Source organism: Mesocricetus auratus, unplaced genomic scaffold (genome assembly GCF_017639785.1).
Source record: "Mesocricetus auratus isolate SY011 unplaced genomic scaffold, BCM_Maur_2.0 Super-Scaffold_100041, whole genome shotgun sequence".
Classification (NCBI taxonomy): domain Eukaryota; kingdom Metazoa; phylum Chordata; class Mammalia; order Rodentia; family Cricetidae; genus Mesocricetus; species Mesocricetus auratus.
Window position 1 is genome coordinate 5,125,110 of NW_024429218.1, and position 24,259 is coordinate 5,149,368.

The window sequence follows — 24,259 nt, forward strand, 5'->3', positions numbered from 1 at the left end:
CATACACACACAGATACTCACACAGACAAAGACACACACGCACACACACAGAGACAGAGACAGACATACACACACAGATACTTACACAGACAAAGACACACACGCACACACACAGACAGAGACAAACATACACACACACACAAACAGAGAGACAGTGATGTACACACAGACACACACACAGAGACAGAGAAAGACACATACACACACACACAGACAAAGACACACAAACACACAGACAGAGACAGACATACACACACAGACACAGAGAGAAACAGAGAGAGACACATGCACACACACAGACAGAGACAGAGAGACAAAGATACACACACAGACACACACACCACACACAGACACAGAGAAACAGACAGACAAATATAGACACACAGATACACAGAGAGACAGAGATGCACACATATGCACAGACACACACACACAGAGACAGGCAGACACACATTCATGTATGCACACACAGAGAGAAAGAAACACACACAGGCACACACACACGCGCACACACACACACACACACACACAGAGCCTTTTTAGACCGTCCACCCCCTTTCCTCATAAGTGGACATACTAGTGGAATTGAAGGTTGCAGAATTCAAGGAAAAGATGACCATTCAAGACACAAAACAATTCCTAATGTAGAAGTCCAAAATACCTGTCATCGGGGTCACTATGTAAGAGATAGACTTAAGTGTCGGAAGAGATGGGGTATGACATCACTATAAACCTAGTACGTGTAGTAGCGACAGGAAGATGATTAGAAAGCATACTTAAATGTCTAAGGCACACTATTAAGTGCAGATCGGTAATACAGCACATGCAATATATGCTGCATGTGCATGCAAGACACCAGTGTTTAAGAAATAGCCTTCAAAATCTGCAAATGAATCAATTGTCTCCAAACTACAGTGCCTCTTACATTAAATGTCAGATTCTCATGTGTGCATTTTTATGCCTCATGCATTCATGAGCACATGCACTCTGTGCTACTAATTTACTCGCCTTTCCTGGTGCAATGTTACAGTCCTCTTCACTGGTCCAACTGCAGACTGTGTCCTTCTGCATCCTAAAGGCTTTTCCTGCATGTGGCTATTTTGCATGGATTTTAAAATGATCTTGTCAAGAGTCAGGAAAGTGTCATTGGATCTCCAGTGAGGATTTCACCAAATTTAAATGTTATTCTACAAGAAATGATATCATTAAAACCTTGAGCCCCCACACTAACAAGAGCTATGGTCTCCATCAGTGTTGAGTGGGTACAATGACAGCAGCGTCCCTTCACACAGCTGACTCAGGACGTGCTGCAAAACTTGAGGCTTTTTCCATGTGTTTTTAATAGACACGCATTGCCAGCAAAAGTTTCCTGAATTTCTACTTTTCTTAAACATTATGGACTTTTAACATTACTGAATAATTTTTTTAGTGCTGCGTGTGTGTGTGTTACTTTTTGTTTTTGTTTGCTTGCTAGTTTGGTTTTTCTCCCTGAGGTAATCATAAATTTTGCTGAAGTGATCATAAAGTTACTCAATTTTTTAATACTGAGCTATATTCTTCAGTTCTGGGTAAACCCTGCTTACATGGTATGTGTTTAATTTGGTCTCTCTCTCTCTCTCTCTTTCTCTCTCTCTCTCTGCACGTGTGTGTGTGTGTGTGTGTGTGTGTATTTTCGTCTAAAACATAATGCTAACCTGTACTCTTTCTTTTTCTACCCTACAATTTTATAGACAACACTGGGGGGCTTAAATCAGATAATTACATGGCAAGTGTTGTGAGCATCGTCTGAACATAAGATAAATGATAGCTGTTCCTGTAACCAGGCTTGTGCGGCTGCTGTTCACATCTGCCCTGGCTTTTGTACTCCCATTCTTGACGGGATTCAAAGCAACTTCTTTGTCTTTTCACACAAGCCGTTGTTTGTTTTGTGAAACCTCCATGCCGCACTCTATTTTATCATTTTCCATTTTACTCTGGGTGTTTTCTCGCTTGCCCTTTCTTTTGGCTTAATTCATTGTCTGTTTTGTTAGGGTTTTTCTGTCGTTCTTCCTCACTCAGAGCAGCTGCTCCGGTTTTCTCTCCGGTACCGCTTCCTTCTCGGGGATGTGATGTTTGAGTGTCTTTAAGATCCCGAATATGATAACTTTACATAAATGGTTTCACTTTGAAACAACGAATGAATTGGAGTTATGTCTGTGTATTTGCAGGTTAATGGATGTTGGTGTTTGCTTTCTGCTTCTTTCACTCAGTGGGAATGAAGGGTTGAGGAGGGAGCCTTGGCTTAGATGATATCAGTTTATAAAATTTCCAGCGCAGCTAGTACACCGTCGATTTTTATGAAAACTTATTGTACATTTGAGAAATTAATCCACATTCTATACTCACTTACAGACCAGTTTGGCAGGCACAGCTATTGGGTTCTGTCACCAGCTTGAGTCTGTTTGCCCCTTCAGCCCCAGGAGGGTTAGCCATGTAATTTTCCCGTTACCTCATGGAAGTTTCTCAGAGAAAATTCACGCAGGTGACTTTGCCTTCGTTGTTGTGTTGATTTTCTACACTCGGAAGCTGACATCTGGAGCACTTTTTCTAGCTGCCACTTTTCTCAGAAGTCAGTCTATTTATAAAGCTCTGAGTCTTTTCTTTCCCGCTTGATGTGCTACTGAGTACTGCAGATGCTCGGGCGTGGCAAGCTTTCCTCCCACAGGAGAGAAAGAGGCCGTGCGTGCTCTCTGCCTGCTATCTGTCTATTTTTCGTTCTAATACAGCACTGTTTTATATTCTCAAAAACCCCTCCTTCCTGTTTTACAATATTCTTATTATGCATTATTTGACTTTAGATGTTGTTAGTCCTGGCTAGCGATTTTTTTTAACGTTTATGGCAGCTGCAGTAAGGACAGTATGACACTTAGGATGAGCTATTCCTGGGTGCTGTCTTGCCAAGCACCAGCATGACTAGTTTATATTGCTTTATTAGTGTAGTTTTTACCGTTTTCTGGAAGTTTGGTCCTCCATGCACACGGCCTGTGAGGAACCTTGTTTCTCTGTTCCTCTGTGTGGGACCTATCTCTTTGTAATGATAATTAAAGAGAGGGAAATATGAAAGGTGTCTCCATATGCCCTATAACTTTGTACTTATCTTAAAATGCCCTCCAGTTGACAGAGGAAAACATATTCTTACTTTTCATGTGGACGAAAGTTAAAAGATTGCTTAACGAAAAGCAGTTATCATTGCTGCGGTAGAAACATTAGAACCCAGAAAAATGAGTTCAGCTGCTGCCCTTGGATATTCAGATGTAATGTGTCTCATTAACTTACCACAGGTTTTTTTTTCTTAAATTAACTTAATTTTTAGAAAGGAAAAGGAAGAAAAAGCGAGGAACAATGATGTGGTTAACAGAGTACAGGAGAAGGGGGCGTCTTAAGAGCTAATTTTTTTTGTTTTGTTTTGTTTCTTCATAACAAATGTCAACACCTCACTAGAAGAACTGTCATAATATGATAAACCAAAATTCTGTATTCACTATTATTTTGTACTAAAGAGCATGAATAATGTTTTGTTTTCATTTTTAAATTATGTAGTTTTACTTCTGTGTTTTAAGGGTGTCACATTTCTCTTAAATACTTGTCATGTCTATAGCCTCATTTACAAGACATTTGCTGTCATCATTTTAGTGCTTTTTAAATAGCCTAAAGAAATGTGTATGTGAGTGTAAGTATGTGTGTGTGTGTGTGAGTGGACATGTGTAAGACTGTGTGTGAGTGTATATTGTGTGACACTGTGTGTGTGTGTGTGTGTGTGTGTGTGTGTGTGTGTGTGTGTGTGTGGTTCATGTCTATTGCTCTACGTTGCCCCTCTGGTAGTAGGTCTTAAACTGTGTATGTTTTATCTTTCCTTCTCCTACAGCACACTTGACATTTGCTATCATCGTACATGGTTTTGCTTCAGCCTAAATCTTCTTTAGACTTAAAGGGGAGTTGTAGTGATATCCATGTCCACACCTATGACCACGCCGTGGTCCGTGCTACAGGTGTGGAGGTTGATATCACTCTGTGTGTGTGTGTGTGCATGCCTGCGTGTGTGCGTGCGTGCATGTGTGTGTGTGCGTGTGTGTGCGTGCGTGTGTGTGCGTGCGTGTATGTGCGTGCGTGTGTGTGCGTGCATGCACGACCACACATTTGGAGGCAGGAACATGAGGACAGTTAGCACAAGCTACAGGTGTAAAGAATCGACCGGTTTACTTTTCCCAAAGAAACCCTACTTGTGTAGTTGTTTTATGTGAAAGATTGAAAAAAAATAGTTGAAAAAGTTTTAATCAACTTTTGTACATTATGTAGAACTTCATTTTCTAAACTCTGCAAAAGAAAGTTTCATATTTAATGGGAAATCATGAATTATTCCATTTATTATCTACTTCCTCCTTTCAAAGACATGATCTGGATAAAAGGCGGGGTGAATAATTTCAAAAAATACAATACATTTTTAATGGGAAGGTGCAAACTACAGACTCTCACGACTCCCAGCAAGAGTGAGAGAAACAGAATTTTATTTGCAAAACTCAGCAAACTCGGGCACAGGTGAAGTGGGGGCTCCTGAAAACTGTGCGGCAAGCCCACACCCCTGTCTCACAGCAAACTCGGGCACAGGCGAAGTGGGGGCTCCAGCTTTCTGTTCGTTATTTCATATTTCAATTGCTTTGTGTGGAAAATTAATTTTTGTTTTATTTACAAAGATAAGAACCATAATAAAGGAAATGGGTGGGTTTTTTAGTTTGTTTTGAGAAAAACAATCCAAAATAATATGATCCCAAAAATTGTGGTGGACATAACAAATTACATTTAAAAAATAGAGTAGATACAATATCCTGCGGAGTTTTATGCTAACACAAATTACACATTAATTTACACAAAAAGATTCAGGTGTTATAGCAATGTTACTATTTTCCTGGGTCTGTAGCTGTGATATATAAAGCTAATTTTTAACTCATATTCAATGTTATATTAGGACACAATATAATAAAATTATATTACTCAAATTTCTTTTTTCTTACTAAAAGTCACTTTATAAACTGGTTTTCTGTAGCCTTTCCAAGGGTTGAAAAGTACAGTGTAATTTGGACAAAAAGAACAAGAATCCTAAAAAAAAAAAAAAAAAAAGAACAAGAATCCATGTGGCTGCCACTTATACCTGATGGTGTTCAGACTTCTGTTTCTTTCTGGCTTGACACTGGTTCTCTGGAAAATTCTCTTAAAATGTAGTTCAGTTCACAGCTCACTTTTCTGTAAGGGAGTTTCACTTTCCCAGGAAGGTTTACAGCTAGCTAGGTCACAAACAAAACTGGAAACTCAATATGGGTTTTCTTCTTCTTTTTTTTTTTTTTAATACAAAAGTCCCAAAGAAACTTGTAAAAAGCACGGCTAAGTTTGAGACATTTTCAGCAAAGATGTATGCTGCTAAAATTCTGTGCAACGGCTTGGTGGGTGCTGTGTTATACCGATGACTGCACTGTTGATTCATTCGTACCCAACTAATGGCGGCCACTGTGACTCAAAGATTTGACTGAATGGAAATCACTTTTAACACGATCTATACATTAAAATGCTTTTGTATTATTAAGAGAACTATTTAAAGCCATTCGAAGGGCTGTGGTCCTGTGCTGCCCACCATATCAAAGCCACCATCCATGTGATAGCATTTGCGGCCAGCAAGACATTGTTGGATTGATAAACATCACTGGTCTTGAGTCACTGCGTTGAAAGCCAAACATCAGTTCTAACAATTGAATATGTGTTTTAGCTTTTGTTTCACAAACAGAAATATTTTATGTGTTTTAAAATGGAGTCACCCATCTTGAAATGAAATCCTGTTAGAGAATTCTTTGTTGACCAAGTTGTAGTATCCATCAAAAGAATTCATATAAGTAATAGTCCCACAATGAGTTAATCTTATTACTATGTTCCTTTAAAGAAAAATTAAAAGTTGTGCTTGGGTTAAATAAAATTTTTCAAATACTATTTTTGAATTTGTATATGTGCTGTGAAAATATTGAAAGTTTGTGCTTTCAATGTTATTAATAGATATGCAATTATATTTTCCAAAAATATAGAGCAAAACTTGAATGTATAATACTTTTTCTAAAGATTAAAACTAATAAATTTATAGCTGTTTGGAGAATTAAATAACAATTCTATTCACTGTCATGTAGTAGATTATACTTTTAAATTAGCAAATTAATCTAGATACCTACTTGAATCTAAATATAGTCAGAAATGAAATATCCTACCATGTTAATATTTATATTCTAACTGTTGGCAATATTTTTATTTTCATTTTTTAAAGCTTATATAATGGATGATACCACACTTACCTGGGTGGAGAGTCTAATGAGATTTTTCAGAAAACATATAAATTAATACAGTCTATATGCTAACTAAACATTCTAATCTTTGTAAGGAACATTTTGCATTATTAAACATGCATTATATAACAGCATGCAAAATAAATAATGTTACAACTTATAGCACAATACTTATACATCCCAAATCATTTTTAAAACTTTCTTTTAAATATATACCTAAAAGCTTCATAAAGAATCCAAATGGTGATTATGATTATGCCATGAAAATTCTTACTGTATGATTAGTCGTAAGTAAAACAATATGAAAAGTTCTTTATTGAAATGTATGGTTAAAATATAGAAAGCTGCTGTGATTATATTACATCACATGTGCATTAGTAAGTATCAGGTTTTGAAATGTCTAGAAGAATGAGTCATGTTAATCCTAATGAATAATTCTAATTGTAATGACTAGTCAGAATAAAGAGTTTTAAATTTCAGTATAGCAAAATTCTGCCTTCGGAGATATTAACATGAAACAGTCAATTTTAATCATATAAAAAATAAACAGCCTTGGTTATTTGTAATTAATGGGTGTGCAGGTGCAGTGTTGGTTTCAGAGAAGCCATCACAGTTGGAAAGCGTTTGCGTTTTCCTTAGGTGAATAGAAAACCCTTATGAAGTGAGATGCTTGAGGCTAAAACAGCACCCTAATTCCTCTCCGATCCGATGAGAGCAGGATGGTTTGAGAGGGCTGACCTGAGGTGCTGCCTAATCGGTGTGTGTACCAAGCAGTGAGTATTGTTCACTGATCCCACAGATGGCTGCGGGCTTTGCTCTTGTCATTAGGATGGGGTAGAGCACCGCGCATAACTTTACATTTATATTCCTTGTGTGCCACTTGCATATCGATTAAAATCATATCTGTATTAAGATGGAGAATCGAAGTTATCAACTTTACATGATGTGACTGCAGTTTGCTAAATTTCCAGTAGATGCCCCCAGAGACCAGTCAACTCACTGGGAATGCTTGTGTTTTGTAAAGGAAGGGATCTTTTCTTTTCCTTTTCCTTAAGTGTTAAAACTTTATTTCTGGCTGTATTTGGAAGTACATGGAAAATAAAATAAAAGTCCTCTAAGTACCCATTCATTTATTACTCTCCAGTGTGCATCATAGTCTTAGGTTCTCGGGCAGTATTAGTCACCACTGTGGCTAAGAATTATTAAAAGGTGCCGTTCATACAATGAGTGCCTTCATAGCTCACTGAAATGCCACCTATTTTTAAAGTAAAGCCATTCTAAGTGCTGCGATTTATTTTTAGCCTCTTTCCTATAGCTTTGTGTATTTATGAAGAAATGCTTCGTGTTTTTTATTTGTTTTATTTTGCTTTTTTAACTTTTGGAGAAAATTTGGGGGGAAAAGTATTCAGACAGACCCAGAGACTTATGCAGTTGTTATCAGTAAGTGTGTGCCAGGAAAAAACTGTTCTTCATTTTGATCATGGGTAATATTTACTTACATTGAAAAGCAGGAGTAAGAATAGTGATTCACTTTATTTTGTGGAAATCATATTAACTGAAGCTGTTTCAGTATTCATTATCCCACAGGTGATTCCAGTAACATGTATCCCTCCAATATGAGGGTAAAATTGTTAGAACTGACACAGATAACCCACTAGTGACTTATAAATATTAACTTAATGGAGTAAAAGTACTATCCTGACTTTTGATGAGCTCTTACAGATATTCCGAGTTTATCTTTGTCAGATTAAATAAAAAATTTATGATCTTGTTTTAAAGTATTTTTTGAACTGTGTTTGAAATCTTTGAATGTGAAGGTTCACTCTGATAGTGTAATTCCAGTTTACCCAATAAAGAAACACATTAAATTTATTCCCAGTGTATTTGGAGAGAGAGAATACTTGGATTTTGAAAGTCCATCTTTAGCTAGCTCATGTCCATGTGCACAGAGAATAAATGAAGCTGCCTGTCTGTTTTATCCCTTTGCCTTCTGTCTGTAGAAGGAAGGGTGCAGGTTTCACTCTTTTTAAATCTATGTCAGTGTGCTCCTTTCATACCCTCTGATGAGACTCAGAGCTATCTAATCCATCTGTCATGGGTGCTATCACCTGCCAGCCCCTCATTTTAAGGAGCACCCTCTGGGAGGGTCACAGGATGACTCTGGTCACTCCTCCTGGCCCAGCATGAACACAGATTAGCTCTGATAAAGAGACTATCATTCAAATTGGAGATTGCATCATAGTTGCCAGAATGTCAATTTTAAAAAATAAACAATGCAAATAAGAACACTGTAGAAAAGAGGAATGCAGGGAAGTGGAAATAATTATGAGTCAGTAGTCAGCAACAGAGCCGTGTGCGAATCCCAACCCTTCCACTTACAGGCTTCTGTGGCTTTGGGCACCATGGATATTCTAGGGGAGCTTTTATTTAAATTAAAATAATTAACCAGATTGCCATTGAGCATTGCCTTTAAATGGCAGTAGACCCCATGTAGATAAAACTAGACTCAGTTTAGTTTAAAATCCATTCCCCATCTGCAGCTCCCATCTGGTGTCTTAGTTGGGGTTTCTATTGCTGTGAGAAAACATCAAGGCCAAAAGCATCTCAGGTGAAAAGGGGTTCATTTGACTTTCTCTTCCTCACCACAGTTGAAGCCTGTTCTCGCTGAAGGCAGTGAGAACAGGCTCTCAAATGGGGAGCCTGGAGGCAGGAGCTGATGCAGAGGCCATCAAGGCGTGCTACTTACAGGCTTGCTCCCCTTGGCTTGCTTAGCCTGCTATCCAAGACCACCAGCCCAGGGGTGACACCACCCACAATGGGCTGGACCCTCCTATGTCAATCACTAATCAAGAAAACGCCCTGCAGGCTTGCCTACAGCCGCACCCTATGGAGGCGTTTTCTCCACTGAGGTTCCCTCATCTCGATGACTCTCCAGCTCATATGGAGTTAATGGAAGTGTTGGCCAATATGCCTGGAAGCCTCGTGTACTTGCCGTGATCACTTCCAGAGCATGTTATAGATGGCCGGTGTGTTCATGAATGTCCCCACTTTTCTTTCACACCACTTGTTTTCTGTGAGTACTTCCTTAAATCCCATAATATTAAGTCCCTTTGTTGCTGGATATTCAATCACACTGTGTGTGGACCCCTAGTTTGCATCTGTGTTAATTAAGTAAAATCAACCTAGCGTCGGAGCCAGCTACTAGTAGACAAAAAGTCATCCCAGCGAGTCTGGAATGAGGATAGAGACACACGGGAAGAGTAGGCGGGACTTGGAGTGTGGCCGACTTTTTGGTTTCTGACACACCAGTGAAGAGGAAAGCTCAGCTGGTTGCTCCTCAGCCTCCCGAGCTCACAGATTTTCCCGAGTCTAGACTGATAGAGGTTTAGGTAAAAACGACAGTTTGTTGCAGTGGCAGGAGGAGGATCCCATGGGATGCAGAGACCCTGCCAGGCTGCTGCCTGAGAAGCTGGCCCCCAACTGCAGAGCCCCAATTACAGTCACCGGCTGCAACAGCAGTAGATTCAGGGGGAAAAAAACTCAGTAAAGTTCCCAGGAATTCTCATTTTCCTCTTGTATAGATTGTGTTTCAGTTGCCTAAAAGGAACATATTTTAATTTAGACCAGTATTTAAAGTGTTTTTATGTGTCACTGAAATTGAGGAGTAAAACACATAAAAAATTATTAAAATGACAAAATTCTATTGTCATCATATTTTTAAAAAGCATTTCTACAAAGCTCTCTATTAAGAAACAGAAAACCTCAGGGTGGTGGTGACCCATGCCTTTAATTCCAGCACAGAGGCAGGTAGATCTCTGAGAGTCCTGCCAGCCTGGTCTACAGAGCAATTTCCAGGACAGTACAAACCCTGTCTCTAAAAATAAAAAAGCAAGAGAGAGAGAGAGAGAGAGAGAGAGAGAGAGAGAGAGAGAGAGAGAGAGAGAGAGAAAGAGAGAGAGAGGAGAGACAGAGAGACAGAGACAGAGAGAGACAGAGAGACAGAGACAGAGAGAGACAGAGAGACAGAGACAGAGGCAGAGAAAGAGAGAGAGGAAAGAACGAAGGAAGGAAGGAAGGGAAAAAAGAAACAGAAAATCTGGAAATTTCAAATATACTTAAGAGAACTGATATATGTTTATACATTCTAGGTAACCAAGTCATTTTAATAAATAAAGATTCAGGGCAGGTGAACAACTTACATCAACTATAAAAGTTTGAAAAGGCATCTATTTAGTAAGTTGGCATTATTGTTTTTTTCTTTATCTTAAGTATTAATAAGGCTTACTTCATGATATGTATGTATGCACACATGAAAAATATATGCAAAATGGAATTGATGGAAGCAAGATATAGATACATATTGAAATACTGCCTTTTAGATTGTCTTTGAGAAGAGTGGACATTTAAACATTGGACATCTTTGAAATGGCTATTAATTCTGTGTGTGGATGTGTGGAGACAGAAAGCTACCTCAGAAATGACCTCAGTCCAGCCTGAATTGTCATGGTTTGGAGACGCAGGGAGCAGCAACTGATCTAGACCAAATTCAGTGGAAATGAACTTATTAGAAGGAATCTGGTAATTAATTAAGAGGAAATTAGGAGAGAACCTGGTCCAACAGGAAAGGCCAACCAAGAGGACCCTTATACAGACAGCGGTTAACAAGAACAGCCCACAGTCTTTTTGAGAGGCCACTACAGCATTGACTGAGCCCCAATCCTGCTCACACCCTAAGTTTCTCGGAGATTATCTGTGGGTCACCACTTTGCTAAAAAGGTCCTGAATTCTTGACTTCCAAAGATTTTCCCATTTACTTAAAAATGCTGTGGAGGGGAGCTCACTGCAGGCTGTGGAGGGAGCTCACTGCAGGTTGTGTAAGGGAGCTCACTGCAGGCTGTGGGGGGTTCTCACTGCAGGCTGTGGAGGGTTCTCACTGCAGGCTGTGGGGGGATCTCACTGCAGGCTGTGGAGGGTTCTCACTGCAGGCTGTGGGGGTAGCTCACTGCAGACTGGGGGTGAACTCACTGCAGGCTGTGGAAGGGAGCTCACTGCAGGCTGTGGAGGGGAGCTCACTGCAGGCTGTGGAGGGGAGCTCACTGCAGGCTGTGGAGGGTTCACACTGCAGGCTGTGGGGGGAACTCACTGCAGGCTGTGGGGGGAGCTCACTGCAGGCTGTGGAGGGTTCTCACTGCAGGCTGGGGGGAGCTCACTGCAGGCTGTGTAAGGGAGCTCACTGCAGGCTGTGGAGGGAGCTCACTGCAGGCTGTGGAGGGGAGCTCACTGTAGGCTGTGGAGGGTTCTCACTGCAGGCTGTGTAAGGGAGCTCACTGCAGGCTGTTGGGGAGCTCACTGCAGGCTGTGTAAGGGAGCTCACTGAAGGCTGTGTGGGGAGCTCACTGCAGGCCGTGGAGGGGAGCTCACTGCAGGCCGTGGAGGGTTCTCACTGAAGGCTGTGGAGGGTTCTCACTGCAGGCTGTGGAGGGACTCATTGCAGGCTGTGAAGGGAGCTCACTGCAGGCTGTGGGGGGAGCTCACTTCAGGCTTGGGAGGGTTCTCACTGCAGGCTGTGAAGGGAGCTCACTGCAGGCTGTGGAGGGTTCTTACTGCAGGCTGTGGAGGGACTCACTGCAGGCTGTGGGGGGAGCTCACTGCAGGCTGTGGAGGGTTCTCACTACAGGCTGGGGGGTTCTCACTGAAGGCTGTGGGAAGAGCTCACTGCAGGCTGTGTAAGGGAGCTCACTGAAGGCTGTGGAGGGTTCTCACTGAAGGCTGTGTAAGGGAGCTCACTGCAGGCTGTGGAGGGACTCACTGCAGGCTGTGGGGGGAGCTCACTGCAGGCTGTGGAGGGTTCTCACTGCAGGCTGGGGGGTTCTCACTGAAGGCTGTGGGGGGAGCTCACTGCAGGCTGTGGGGGGAGCTCACTGCAGGCTGTGGAGGTGAGCTCACTGCAGGCTGTGGGGGGGGGAGCTCACTGCAGGTTGTGTAAGGGAGCTCACTGCAGGCTATGGAGGGTTCTCACTGCAGGCTGTGGAGGGTTCTCACTGCAGGCTGTGGGGGGAGCTCGCTGCAGGCTGTGTAAGGGAGCTCACTGCAGGCTGTGTAAGGGAGCTCACTGCAGGCTGTGGAGGGTTCTCACTGTAGGCTGTGGAGGGAGCTCACTGCAGGCTGTGTAAGGGAGCTCACTGCAGGCTGTGTAAGGGAGCTCACTGCAGGCTGTGGAGGGTTCTCACTGTAGGCTGTGGAGGGAGCTCACTGCAGGCTGTGGGGGGTAGCTCACTGCAGGCTGTGGAGGGTTCTCACTGCAGGCTGTGGAGGGAGCTCACTGTAGGCTGTGGGGGGAGCTCACTTCAGGCTGTGGAGGGGAGCTCACTTCAGGCTGTGGAGGGTTCTCACTGCAGGCTGTGGGGGGAGCTCACTGCAGGCTGTTGGGGAGCTCACTGCAGGCTGTGGAGGGAGCTCATTGAAAGCTGTGGAGGGTTCTCACTGTAGGCTGTGGAGGGAGCTCATTGAAGGCTGTGTAAGGGAGCTCACTGCAGGCTGTGTAAGGGAGCTCACTGCAGGTTGTGTAAGGGAGCTCACTGCAGGCTGTGGAGGGTTCTCACTGTAGGCTGTGGAGGGAGCTCACTGCAGGCTGTGGGGGGTAGCTCACTGCAGGCTGTGGAGGGTTCTCACTGCAGGCTGTGGGGGGAGCTCACTGTAGGCTGTGGGGGTGAACTCACTGCAGGCTTTGGAGGGGAGCTCACTGCAGGCTTTGGAGGGGAGCTCACTGCAGGCTATGGGGGGAGCTCACTGCAGGCTGTGGGTGAACTCACTGCAGGCTGTGGGGGGGGGAGCTCACTGCCTGGCAGGCCACATTCGGCAAATGAGCCTCCATCTATCAAGGCCAGCAAAAGCGCCCAAATGATTGACTGGCATATGTGTCTCACCTGGCCTTAGATGAGCTGTCTTCCCAATACCCCACCTAGTGTTTAAAGCCAGAATTTCACTCTTCTTTAGTTTTGACCCAGGAGGTCTTCCCTCATGTGGCCAGATGCCACACAGAGGTATGGCATTACCACACAGAGGGATCTCTTATTTCGAGAAATGCTGGAGTCCCAGCCTCCTGCCTCTAAGGCCTCCCCAGTACAGCTTTCTGGACTGCAATCTCATGTGTCCCAGCTTCCCCAAATGCCAGTCAATTGTTTCTAAAGTCTGTCCGGTCATTACTTTTTCCTCTGGAAAATGGCCCATCACTTCCCTGAATACTCATTGTCATCCTGTGTCCTCTTCCACTGTCATGCCAAGCCACCCAAGTTTTACCAAAGTGTGTTTCGGGGCCAACAGCTTCTACTGAGCAACCCACCACCCCTCCTGGCTCCAGCCCACAGCCTTTCTGGCTCATGACCAGCGGTCTTCTACCTCTCCTGGCTGCTTCCAGGCTCACCCTCCGCCATCCTACCTCGGGTGTGAAGTTCAGAGTCACAAACTCAAGACGGCTAAATTGAAAGTCTTTATTTTTTTATAACCTCACTTTAATTCCTGGCCCTGAGCCTTAATCCTCTCTCATGTCAAAGTCTGATCTTGTCACTCAGATGAAGCCAGACCAGTGCAGTGATCTTCCAGATTGCTCAAAATTAAAGAGCCACGCCCCTCATTCCGTGCCCCTATAATGGAAAGAACATTGCACTGTGGGGGTCAAAAGAAAACGGAATTACTGGATCCAGCAAACAAGAGTATATGAAAGTTCAATTTTATTTTCACAAAGTCAGAAACCTCTCTTCTAGTCTAAGTATATCTGATGTAATTTCTAGGACATTCTAATACATTAAAAATCATTTATTGTTTGTCGGGCATTCAATTCTAGCTGGGTCTTACCTGGCGACCTGGGCAAGTGAGGGATAGGGTGTGATAGCGTTTACTTCCAGGCTTTGCGCCTAGGACTGCATTTAGCTACCCAGTCCCCCACTCGTCCTTTCTCCAGCAAGACACCCAAGCCAAGGCAGCTTTTGTTTCCAGGCTCCTTGTGGAATAACAGGGCGGGCGGCGTTTGACACAGTTCTGACCAATGAGACGTAAATGGGGATCACTATTTTCAGGAATGCTTTTCTTTTCCCCACACGTAAGGAAAGACGCAGACATGCCACCCCACGGTCTCCTTTTCCCCACACGTAAGGAAAGACGCAGACATGCCACCCCATGGTGGCATGTCCTTCCTGCTCTTCCTTAAAGTAGCAGCCAGCAGATGTCTGGGTTTGTGGCAGCCTGGTAGCACTCAGCAGGGTGCTAACAACAAGAGAATCCCAGAGAAGTCAGCATTGATGCCTGCAGCCAGGCCACTCACCCAGACCTGGCTCCACCTCAGGACTTCCGATTCTGGGAGACCAGACAGACCCATCCCACTGTCACTCAAATCTGTATGCCAATAGGTCAGAAGTTCTAAGCATGTCTAAAGATGCCTCCTTTTAAAGAGACGACATAAAGTGATTGACAGGAAACTATCTTTCATCTTTCATCACGTAATTCTTCTTTTGCTCTAACAGTGACCACCACATATCTGATCTACATAAGCACCTGAATCTCTCTCTCTCTCTCTCTCTCTCTCTCTCTCTCTCTCTCTCTCTCTCTCTCTCTCTCTCTCTCTCTCTCTCTCTCTTTTTTCTTTGAGACAGGGTCTCTCTACACAGCTCTGACTAGCCTGGAACTCACAACTCACTCTGTAGACCACGCTGGCCTCTAACTCACAGAGATCCACCTGCCTCTTCCTCCTGAGTGCTGGAACTAAAGGCCTGCACCACCAACGCCTGGCAGCACGTGTATTTCTTTCTTTTTTTTTTTTTTTTTGGTTTTTATGAGACAGGGTTTCTCTGTATTGTTTTGGAGGCTTTCGGTCCAGCCTGGCCTCGAACTCACAGAGATCCTCCTGCCTCTGCCTCCCGAGTGCTGGGATTAAAGGCGTGCGCCACCACCGCCTGGCTAGCACGTGTATTTCTTAAATAAGCATGTTCAGTCATTGTTTATTTTTATGTATCTACTTAGTCGTTGTCTGTGTCCTTTCCCAAGGGCACTGAATCTGTTTGATCTAGAACAGTAGGTTGGGCGAGCAGAAACTATGGCGATTGCTCAGTTCTTGGGCTCAGTCGTTAGATGGCTTGTGATGCAACCATGAAGACCGACGTTCAGATCCCTGGAACCCACATGCATGGCAAGTGAGAGTAGCACCAGCCTTTAGCTCTGGAGCACACGGGCTGGCGGTGTCTGCGGCTCTGTGCTTGGCTTAGATATGTTGCCTCAAAGAAGAAGGCTCAGAAACAATCATGGGCGACTCCTGACATCAACCTCAGGCACACACATGCATTTGTGCCTACACACACGTGCCCACACATGTAAAAAACACATACACATATGTACAGCACACACACAAGAAACTGGAAAAGGAGGAAACAGTTCATCATAGGAAACCCAGTTGGGATCTGCTGAGTAAATACATGAGAGAATCACCTGCCTCTTTTCCCTGCGTGGGAGCCATGAATTTTCACGAGGGGGTCCCCACTGGGTTTTACCTGTTGAGACAGGCTGGTGCTGGCTGACCTCTGATGAGTATTCCTCCTTCAGCTCTCCAAGTGCAGAACTAGGAAGTGAATTCCTATTTATCTATTGTTAATTGAATTTACAAACCATTAATTTGATCTTATCTATAAATGATTATGTATATTATATATTTAGTATATTTCAGTAGTTTTTAAAACATTAAATTCAGAAGCCTGATTGACTGAAGTTGGTCAAATTCCAATAATAGATCATGAAACTACCTAATAGGGAAATTAAGTTTTTCTAATATTCAGTAGCAATTTTATTTTGCCTGGTTTATTGGTTGTCTGTTGGCCTTCTGGCTTGGCTGGTAGGTTTGTTTGCTCTTCTGAATGGTTGGTTGGTTTGAGTTGGGGTGGTTGGCATATGGAGAACTTTCCAATAGTGAAGTAGCTTAGTTGTCCTTTTCAAAGAGACTCTCATCTGGAACTGACATATTAATAATGTGATTACATTAACATAACCATGGTAGGTAAGTGCCAGGCACCCTTCATTACTGAAGTTGCTTAATTTGCCACAATGATCTCTTGACATGTAAGAAAGCCTGGTCTGAGTGCTGGTTTTCAGGGGGTGGAAACCCCTCTCGTGTCCCCAGCCACAGGAACTCGTACAAGAAGAGCATCTGCGTGGAAATGCTGCGCGATGGCTACCACAAGTCCTTCACGGAGCTCTTCGCCCTGACGGAGCAGTGGGACGCGTTGCGCCGCGCGGCCGAGGTGCGGTCCCTCTTCTGGCTGCAGAGGCCGCTGGAGGAACAGCCGGACAAGCTGGACAACTTCTACCACTACCTGACCAGGGCCGAGGCTGCTGAGAGGCAAGGTAGGTGCCAGGTTCGGCGGCACGCACCCCAGGGACGACTCCGAACTGTTGCCAGGTGGATTTGGTACATTAAGACAAGTTGCACAACTCAAGCTGATCTCCTGGGCGATTTTAAGGAGTGAATGGCTGGGTGCCAGGCTCTCTAGGCACAAAGACCCCCTGGCGATGTTACTGCAAGCTTGGGAAGACAGAGACTGCCAAACATCTCCAGAGGTCTCCAACAGATTAAAACCTCTCCCGTCATCAAGAACATGTCATAGCCTGATCGTTCTCCGTGTGGTCTGAATTTTGGCTCTCAGCAAGGAGTTTTCAAAGCTCTGTCACTAGAAACTCACGCTGATTTAGCTTGCTTTACCCTTAGCATTTACATAACAAGTTTTGAAAGTTTTGCCATGAGATCCTGTTGGTTTCGATCACAAAAACTGATATTAGTTAAAAGGCATGAAAAGCCTTTAGTTTCTAGGGTGCTGTTCAGCTGCACTCCCTGTACTTGGGTGATGGAGACAGGAGGCTCACTATGAGATGAGTTTAGCCTCAGCTACATCGTGAGACAGTTTCCCAGAAGAAAAGGGAAAATAATCCATAATCCATGATTGTGGTTTCAATCATTAATTTCCTATTTTTAACAAAATAATTTTAGTGTATTCCTTTACCGTATTTTAACATTTCCCGTAAAGCTAGCACTTTATATTTAAAGTGTTAAGCATTTAATACTTTAAAGTATTTAAGAATTAAGTACTTAATCTCTTGCTATAATTTTATGGACTTTGTCATTCAATGTTTTTAACTCTGTGTCACAAATTTGACTTTATCATTTAACATTTTTAGATCTATATTAGGAATTTGTTGTTTTCATTGGAGACGTAAAAGGAAGATTCTAAAATTTGACATTCCAAATTATTTTTTTCCTCAACATTCTCACTGCAAACACGAAAGGACTCATAATGACAAGAAAAGCCAGCGCTGTACGTGATAACGGGATCTTCCACTTGGCCTTTACAGGTCAGCTGGAAGTTCTGTCTGCTGCCCGATAGCTACCGCAGACCGTAAGACAGAAAGCGCGTAGACTTAGCCATCAGGAGCTCAAAGGCATTAGACCGTAAACAGAGAAAATGGGACACCAAAAATTGTACAGTAAGGGGATCCAATAAGAGAAGCTCATCTATATTACGGAAAGTGTTCCAAACTGCAGACTCGACACGAGATAGTCTTTTGATGAACTTTAATACAATTTATAAGAAATTAACTATTATAAATAAACATGCTATGTTACCACAAAACAAACAAAACCCAAGCCCCCCTACTATCAGAACAAAATCCTGGATTGATTTTTGCTCCTGGAATACAATTAGCCAAGATAAAGTCTGCCCATTATTTATTTTATGAAGTTCAGTTGATTCATCAGCTTAGATAGGGGGCTTTCTTTGAGTAGCACAAATGTGAGTCAAGCTCTGCCACGATGTGGCATTAACCCGACAGGTGTCTGTCATGGAGTGTCTGTGGGATGATGAACCAAAAGGTACTAAAGGAAAGTAACGGCATGGGGAGAAAAGTTCTTCTCTAATACAAGAAACAAGTGGCAACATCCCAGCCGTGTGACGACTGAAGTCCCATTCATGTATGTTTGAGAAATAGCGCTGCAGTTATTAAATAGGACAGTTATCTTTGCTCAAAACACCCATAAGGCTATCTCCAATAGGATGGTCTAGCTTTTGCCTTACTGAAATATAGAAATTATTTTTATTATTGCAGAAAGTATCACTTAAGCATTTATATAATCATTGCTTAGAGCTTTGTGTAATTTTTTCACCCTCCATTCATAAAATTTATCAGACAAAAATTGTGATCTGAATAAAAATTGCCCCAGAAAGATGGAATCTGCATGTTTGCTTCTATTAACTTGAATGAATCCTAGCCCTGAAGACACGTGCATGTTTTAGGACGTGTACATGTGCATCTAGAGTGCGAAGACCTGTCGGGGGGATTGCATGTGACACAGAGTGTCCTCTCAGGGTTTCCTGAGATAACGTGTCCCTGAGCAGTCTTATCACCTCCTCAGAAAGACCGTCCATCCTAGGGTTCTAGCGAAGGTCATTTCATCAAAGCCAAGCCAGGGACAATGTCGTGTGTGTCAGCTGTCCCTCGCCTGTGGCAGAAGTGTCATGTGAGCCAGGGACAATGTCGTGTGTGTCAGCTGTCCCTCGCCTGTGGCAGAAGTGTCATGTGAGCCAGGTCAACCTCTGCAGACAGGCACAGCAGTAGCCTTACTTACTTAAATCGCCAAACACCACTTGCTGCTTTATAGCAAAACTGAAAAATCTAGTCATTCCTTTTTGGGTTATCTTCCCTTGGTTAAAGTGCCCGTCTCCGACTCAAATCTCACGTCCTCCCTTTCTGTGTCACCTGTGATGTTCTTCTTAGTGTCCTGAGCCCCACGAAGCTGAGGAAGAAATGGCGATAATGATAACTGCAAACTGAAGATGTAGATAATTCAAAAGTGTCTTACACTTGACTCGTAAATTTTGGTCAAGTAGCTTCTTTGCTTCTTGGCAACATTTGTTTAAAGCACACGAAATCTGTTGAACCCCAGTGGACTCGGACATGATGTAATTTTTATGCAAAGTAGAAAAGGAGGGAAAAAATGTCTGATAAAGGCAGTGTGGGAGACTGCAGGTTAATTAATGCTGAGCATTACTTTGCATCACTTACCAGAGCATCATATATGCTTTTGTGCATTGTATTTTTTCACTAGTAGGGGAAATTAGCAAAAATATTTGTCAAATTTACTGCACCAGAAAATTTCTCTTTAAGGTAGAGACCACAGCATCTGAATAAATAGCAAACCCGTGATGAACTTTCATCTTCTGATGAGGCCTGCTGGTGGTTCGCTTGAGGAGAACAGGCTACTTAGAATGTGACGAATACAGATGCGGCTACAGAAAAACAGTTCAACTGATAGGCTGCCTTCAAATCTTGAATCCTGGGAGCTTGTGTAATTAAGCTTTTTACACTTTAAAAATACTCTGTCCTATTTTAAATTCTATCTTAATTTACTAAAAAGAAGAAAATGTTTACATACACATTAATAAAATAGAAGGTTGGGATATCTTACCACCTGGCAGCTGTAAATAGAAATTCTAACCAGTAAATATGAAACATTTGGTAAAATACAGTTTAATGTCTATTCACACTTGGTGAGAAATGCACATGAGGGAGGTTTCTGGGAAGAAGGTATAGGATTTAGAAGTGTCTTTGAGGTGCCGAGGAAATGACTGCATGGATAATACGTCTGTGCACGCTTAAAGATCTGAGTTAGACCCCAGCACTGAAGGAAAAGCAGTGTGTGTCTCATGTCAATTCGACACACAAACTATCTGAAAGCAGAGAAACTTAATTGAGAAGATGTCTCCTTAAGATCCTCATTAGTGACTGATGAGGGAGAGCCCAGCCCGTGGTGGACGGGGCCATCCTTGGGCAGCTGGTCCTAGGTCTTCACAATCTCAACAATGTTTAAAAGTTCAAAGTCTTTTCTGAGATTCATACAGTCTCTTAACTGTAATGCCCTATAAAATCAACATAAAAAACAGATCACATAATTCCAACATATAATGGCACAGGATATACATTACCAAAAAGTAGGGAAGGGAGTATAATGAGGAAATAACGGACCAAAACAAAATTAAAATCCAGCTGGAGGAATTCTAAAGTAAATCTCATATCTGGTGTCAAACGCTCCATTCACCAGCTTGTTGAGTGCAATACACTTCTTTCTCTTGGGCTAATTCCACCCCCTGTTAGCAGCTCTCCTCGGCGGGTATCCCATGACCCCGGCATCTCTAACATCTTGGGTTCTCCAAAGCAATCCAGGCTTCACCTTCACAGCTTTACACAATGGCCTTTTGGGCCTCCATTCAGGGACACCCCTGACAGATGCCTGGCCTCAGTGGCTTTATTCCTTAACCCCCTTCTTCTATCCTTAACTCTAAAGCCAGAACCACGTGGCTAAAACTGCCAAGGTCTGCAGCTTGCTGGGGCTGGAACCCCTTGCTCAACTACATCTTCACCAGCTTTCAGTCCTTCCCTGCCTAAGCCTGGCTGTCCTGAAACTTTCTCTGTCGACCAGGCTGGCCTCAAACTCAGAGATCTGCCAGCACCTGCCTTCCCAGTGCTAGGATTAAAGGTGTGACCTACCACACCTGGCTCTAAGCTTTTCTGTAGTTTCTGTTCAAATTGGAAAGTTAGGAATAGGTGGGGTCTTGCCCGGAGGTCACCACTCCTTTTATTCTATTGCTTAATCCGTTTATCTCCTTGAACACAGAATTGAGCTGCATTCCATTTCCTGGTGCTGTTTTTCTCCTCAAAATTTTCATTTTGTAATCTACCTGCTCAGCTTGCTCTTTTCATTACAAATCTTTATTAGAGTGGCCACTAATATCTACATGATGGGATCTACACTAGGCTGTTCTGAGTTTCTTTTCTGCCAATTGAATTAACCCAAAACTCTTCACTTTAGCCTCAGGCAGTCTCTTTGGACAAGGGAAAAGGCAGCCATTTTCTGACCAAAATAACACAAAGATGATTTCTAGGCAACATACTAAAATTTTCTCTTCTGAAACCTCTTGAGTGAACCCCCAGAGTTCAGATCACCCTCAGCACCACTGTCTCCCATGCTCCTACTAGCAGGCCCGTTGAACAGTGCTTAAAGCGTTCCACTGCTTTCCTAACCCAAAGTACCAAAGTCCAAACTCCTCCAAAGAAAAACATGGTCTAGCCTATCACAGCAATACCACAGTCCCTGATACAAACTTCTGTCTTAAGATCTCTGTTGCTGTGAAGAGACACCACAACCATGGCAACTCCTGTAATGAAAACATTTAATTAAGGGGGCTCACTTACAGTTTTAGAGGTTCAGTCCATTATCATAACAATGGGGAGCATGGCAGCATGCAGGCAGACGTGGTGCTAGAGAAATACCTGAGAGACGTACATCTTGATGACAACAGGAAGTCAACTGGGCAGTGTCTTGAGTATAAGAATCCTCAAAGCCCACCCCCAGTGACACACCTACCCCAAAAAGGCCATACCTATGCCAGCAAAACCTCACCTCCTAAGAGTGTCGCTCCCTATGAGCTTATGGGGGCCAATTACATTCAAATCACTGTATGTACCCACACACATAGGCCTGACACTGTTCTCCACACACATACACACAAAGACATGCTTTTGAAATACTGACGTGACTTATTTACATGCTTCGACAGCTGCCTTTCAGATGGTCAGTCTGGTTCTTCCAGGCTTTTTTGTTTAGTCTCATACACTATATAATGGCCAAGATTGTCCACAATGGTGGTCACTTTAAGAGTTGCCCCGACTGGTGGTGATGAGCAGCTGGTCTCAGGATGTCAGTGCACAGTGACTGTGATTTAAATTTAGTCAAGGAAGCAGAGACTCACGCCTGCAGTGGGCAGGAAGATTATCACATGTTTGAGGCTGGTGTGGGCCATTAGAGTTACAGGAACAAGGCATAGTTTGTTACCACACAAACATATTTGCTCAAGTTCACTATTGCAGCAGCATTCATGAAACACATTACACACACACACACACACACACACACACACACAGTTACACTCTTTTTTCCTCAGTATATGGTTTTATTTAAATTAGAAACATGAATGCTTCACATGTCAATCCCAGCTCCCTCTTCCACCCCTCCTCCCATGACCCTCCACCAGCCCTCCCCTAGTCCCCCATCCAATCCCCATATCATTCCCCAGGGAGGGTGAGTCCCTCCTTGGGGGTACTCCAGAGTCTGTCATTTTATCCAGGGCAGGACCTAGGCCCTTCCCCATGTGTCCAGGCTGAGAGAACATCCCTCTATTTGGAATGGGCTCCCAAAGCTCATTCATTAACCGTGGTAAACACTGATCTACTACCCAAGGCCCCCGTGATTTCTGTGGCCTCCTCCCTGGCACTACATTCATGGAGTCTGGATCAGTCTCCTGTTGGCCTCTCAGGCATCAGTCTGGGGTTCAAGAGCCCCCCTTTGTCCAGTCAGCTGTCTTTGTGGGTTTCAGCAGCAAGTCTTGAGTCTTTGTGGGTTTCAGCAGCAAGATCTTGACCCCTTTGCTCATCACTCCTCTATCTCTGTCACTGGGTTCCAGGAATTCAGTTCAATGTTTAGCTGTGGGGATCTGTCTCTGCTTCCATCAATCCCTGGATGAAGGTTCTAGGATGGCATATAGGGTAGTCATCAACCTTACCATCAAGGAGGAGCTATTAATGTAGTGTCTCCACTATTGTTTAGTTTGCCAGTTGGTGTTATCCTTGTAGATCTCTGGAGATCTCACTAGTGTCAGCTCTCTCCTCAAGCCTATAATGACTCGATCTATTATGGTCTCTCTCATCCTGGTCTCCTCTAGTCTTACCTCGGCTCAACCTTCCTGCTCCCCCATGCCTTCTTCTGCCCTCCTCTTATCCCCCTCTCTTTTTCCTGGTTCTCTCTCCCCTCCCCCAATGTTCCCAATTTACTCAGGAGATCATGGCTCATTCCACTTCTCTGGGGTATCATGCATATCCCTTGGGAACCTCCCTGCTTCCCAGACTCACTGGCACAAGGATTGTACGCTGACACTCCCCTGATCCATATCTAAAATCCATATATGAATGAGCACATAACATGTTTGACTTTTTGTGATTGGGTTACTTCACTCAGGATGGTTTCTTCTAGTGCCATGCATTTGCCTGCAAATTTCAAGATTCCATTGTGTAAATGTACCACATTTTCTCTATCCACTCTTCAGTTGTGGGGCATCTAGGTTGCTTCCAGGATCTAGCTATTACATATAAGGCTGCTATGAACGTAGTGGAACAGACATCCTTGTTGTGTGAATGGGCATCTTTTGGGTATATGTCTAGGAATGGAATTGCTGGGTCTTGAGGTAGACTGATTCCCATTTTCCTGAGGAATCTCCATACTGATTTCCAAGGTGGCTGTACAAGTTTGCACTCCCACCAGCAGTGGAGGAGTGTTCCCCTTTCTCCACATCCTCTCCAGCATAAACTGTCATTAGAGTTTTTTATTTTAGCCATTCTGACAGGAGTGAGATGGTATCTCAAGGTTGTTTTGATTTGCATTTCCCTAGTGGATAAGGATGTTGAGCACTTTTCCAAGTGTCTCTCAGGCATTTTAGACTCCTCTATTGAGAATTCCCTGTTTAGTTCAGACACACTTTTTAATTGGATCCTTTGGTGTTTTGGAGACTTGCTTCTTGAGTTCTTTGTAAATTTTAGAGATCAGCCCTCTGTCAGATGTGGGGTTAGTGAATTCTCAATCTGTGGGGTGCCTTTTTTCTTACTGACTATATCCTTTGTCTTACAGAAGCTTCTCAGTTTCAGGAGGTCCCATTTATTAATTGTCGATCTCAGTGTTTGTGCTAATGGTGTTATAATCAGGAAGCAGCCTCCTGTGCCAATTCGTTTAAGGGTAACTCCCACTTTCTCTTCTAGCAGGTTCA

At 43.3% G+C, this 24,259-nt stretch overlaps 1 protein-coding gene across 4 annotated transcripts in view; it reads left to right on the forward strand.

Moving 5' to 3' along the window:
- The window catches only part of Ttc29 (tetratricopeptide repeat domain 29), a 192,935-nt gene that overhangs the window by 18,011 nt on the left and 150,665 nt on the right, over window positions 1–24,259 (forward strand). For all 4 annotated transcript variants that reach the window (XM_040734839.1, XM_040734836.1, XM_040734837.1 and 1 more), the window contains one exon: window positions 16,519–16,742. In XM_040734839.1, coding sequence (XP_040590773.1) covers window positions 16,519–16,742 — 224 coding nt within the window. The remainder of the gene's footprint in view (window positions 1–16,518; window positions 16,743–24,259) is intronic.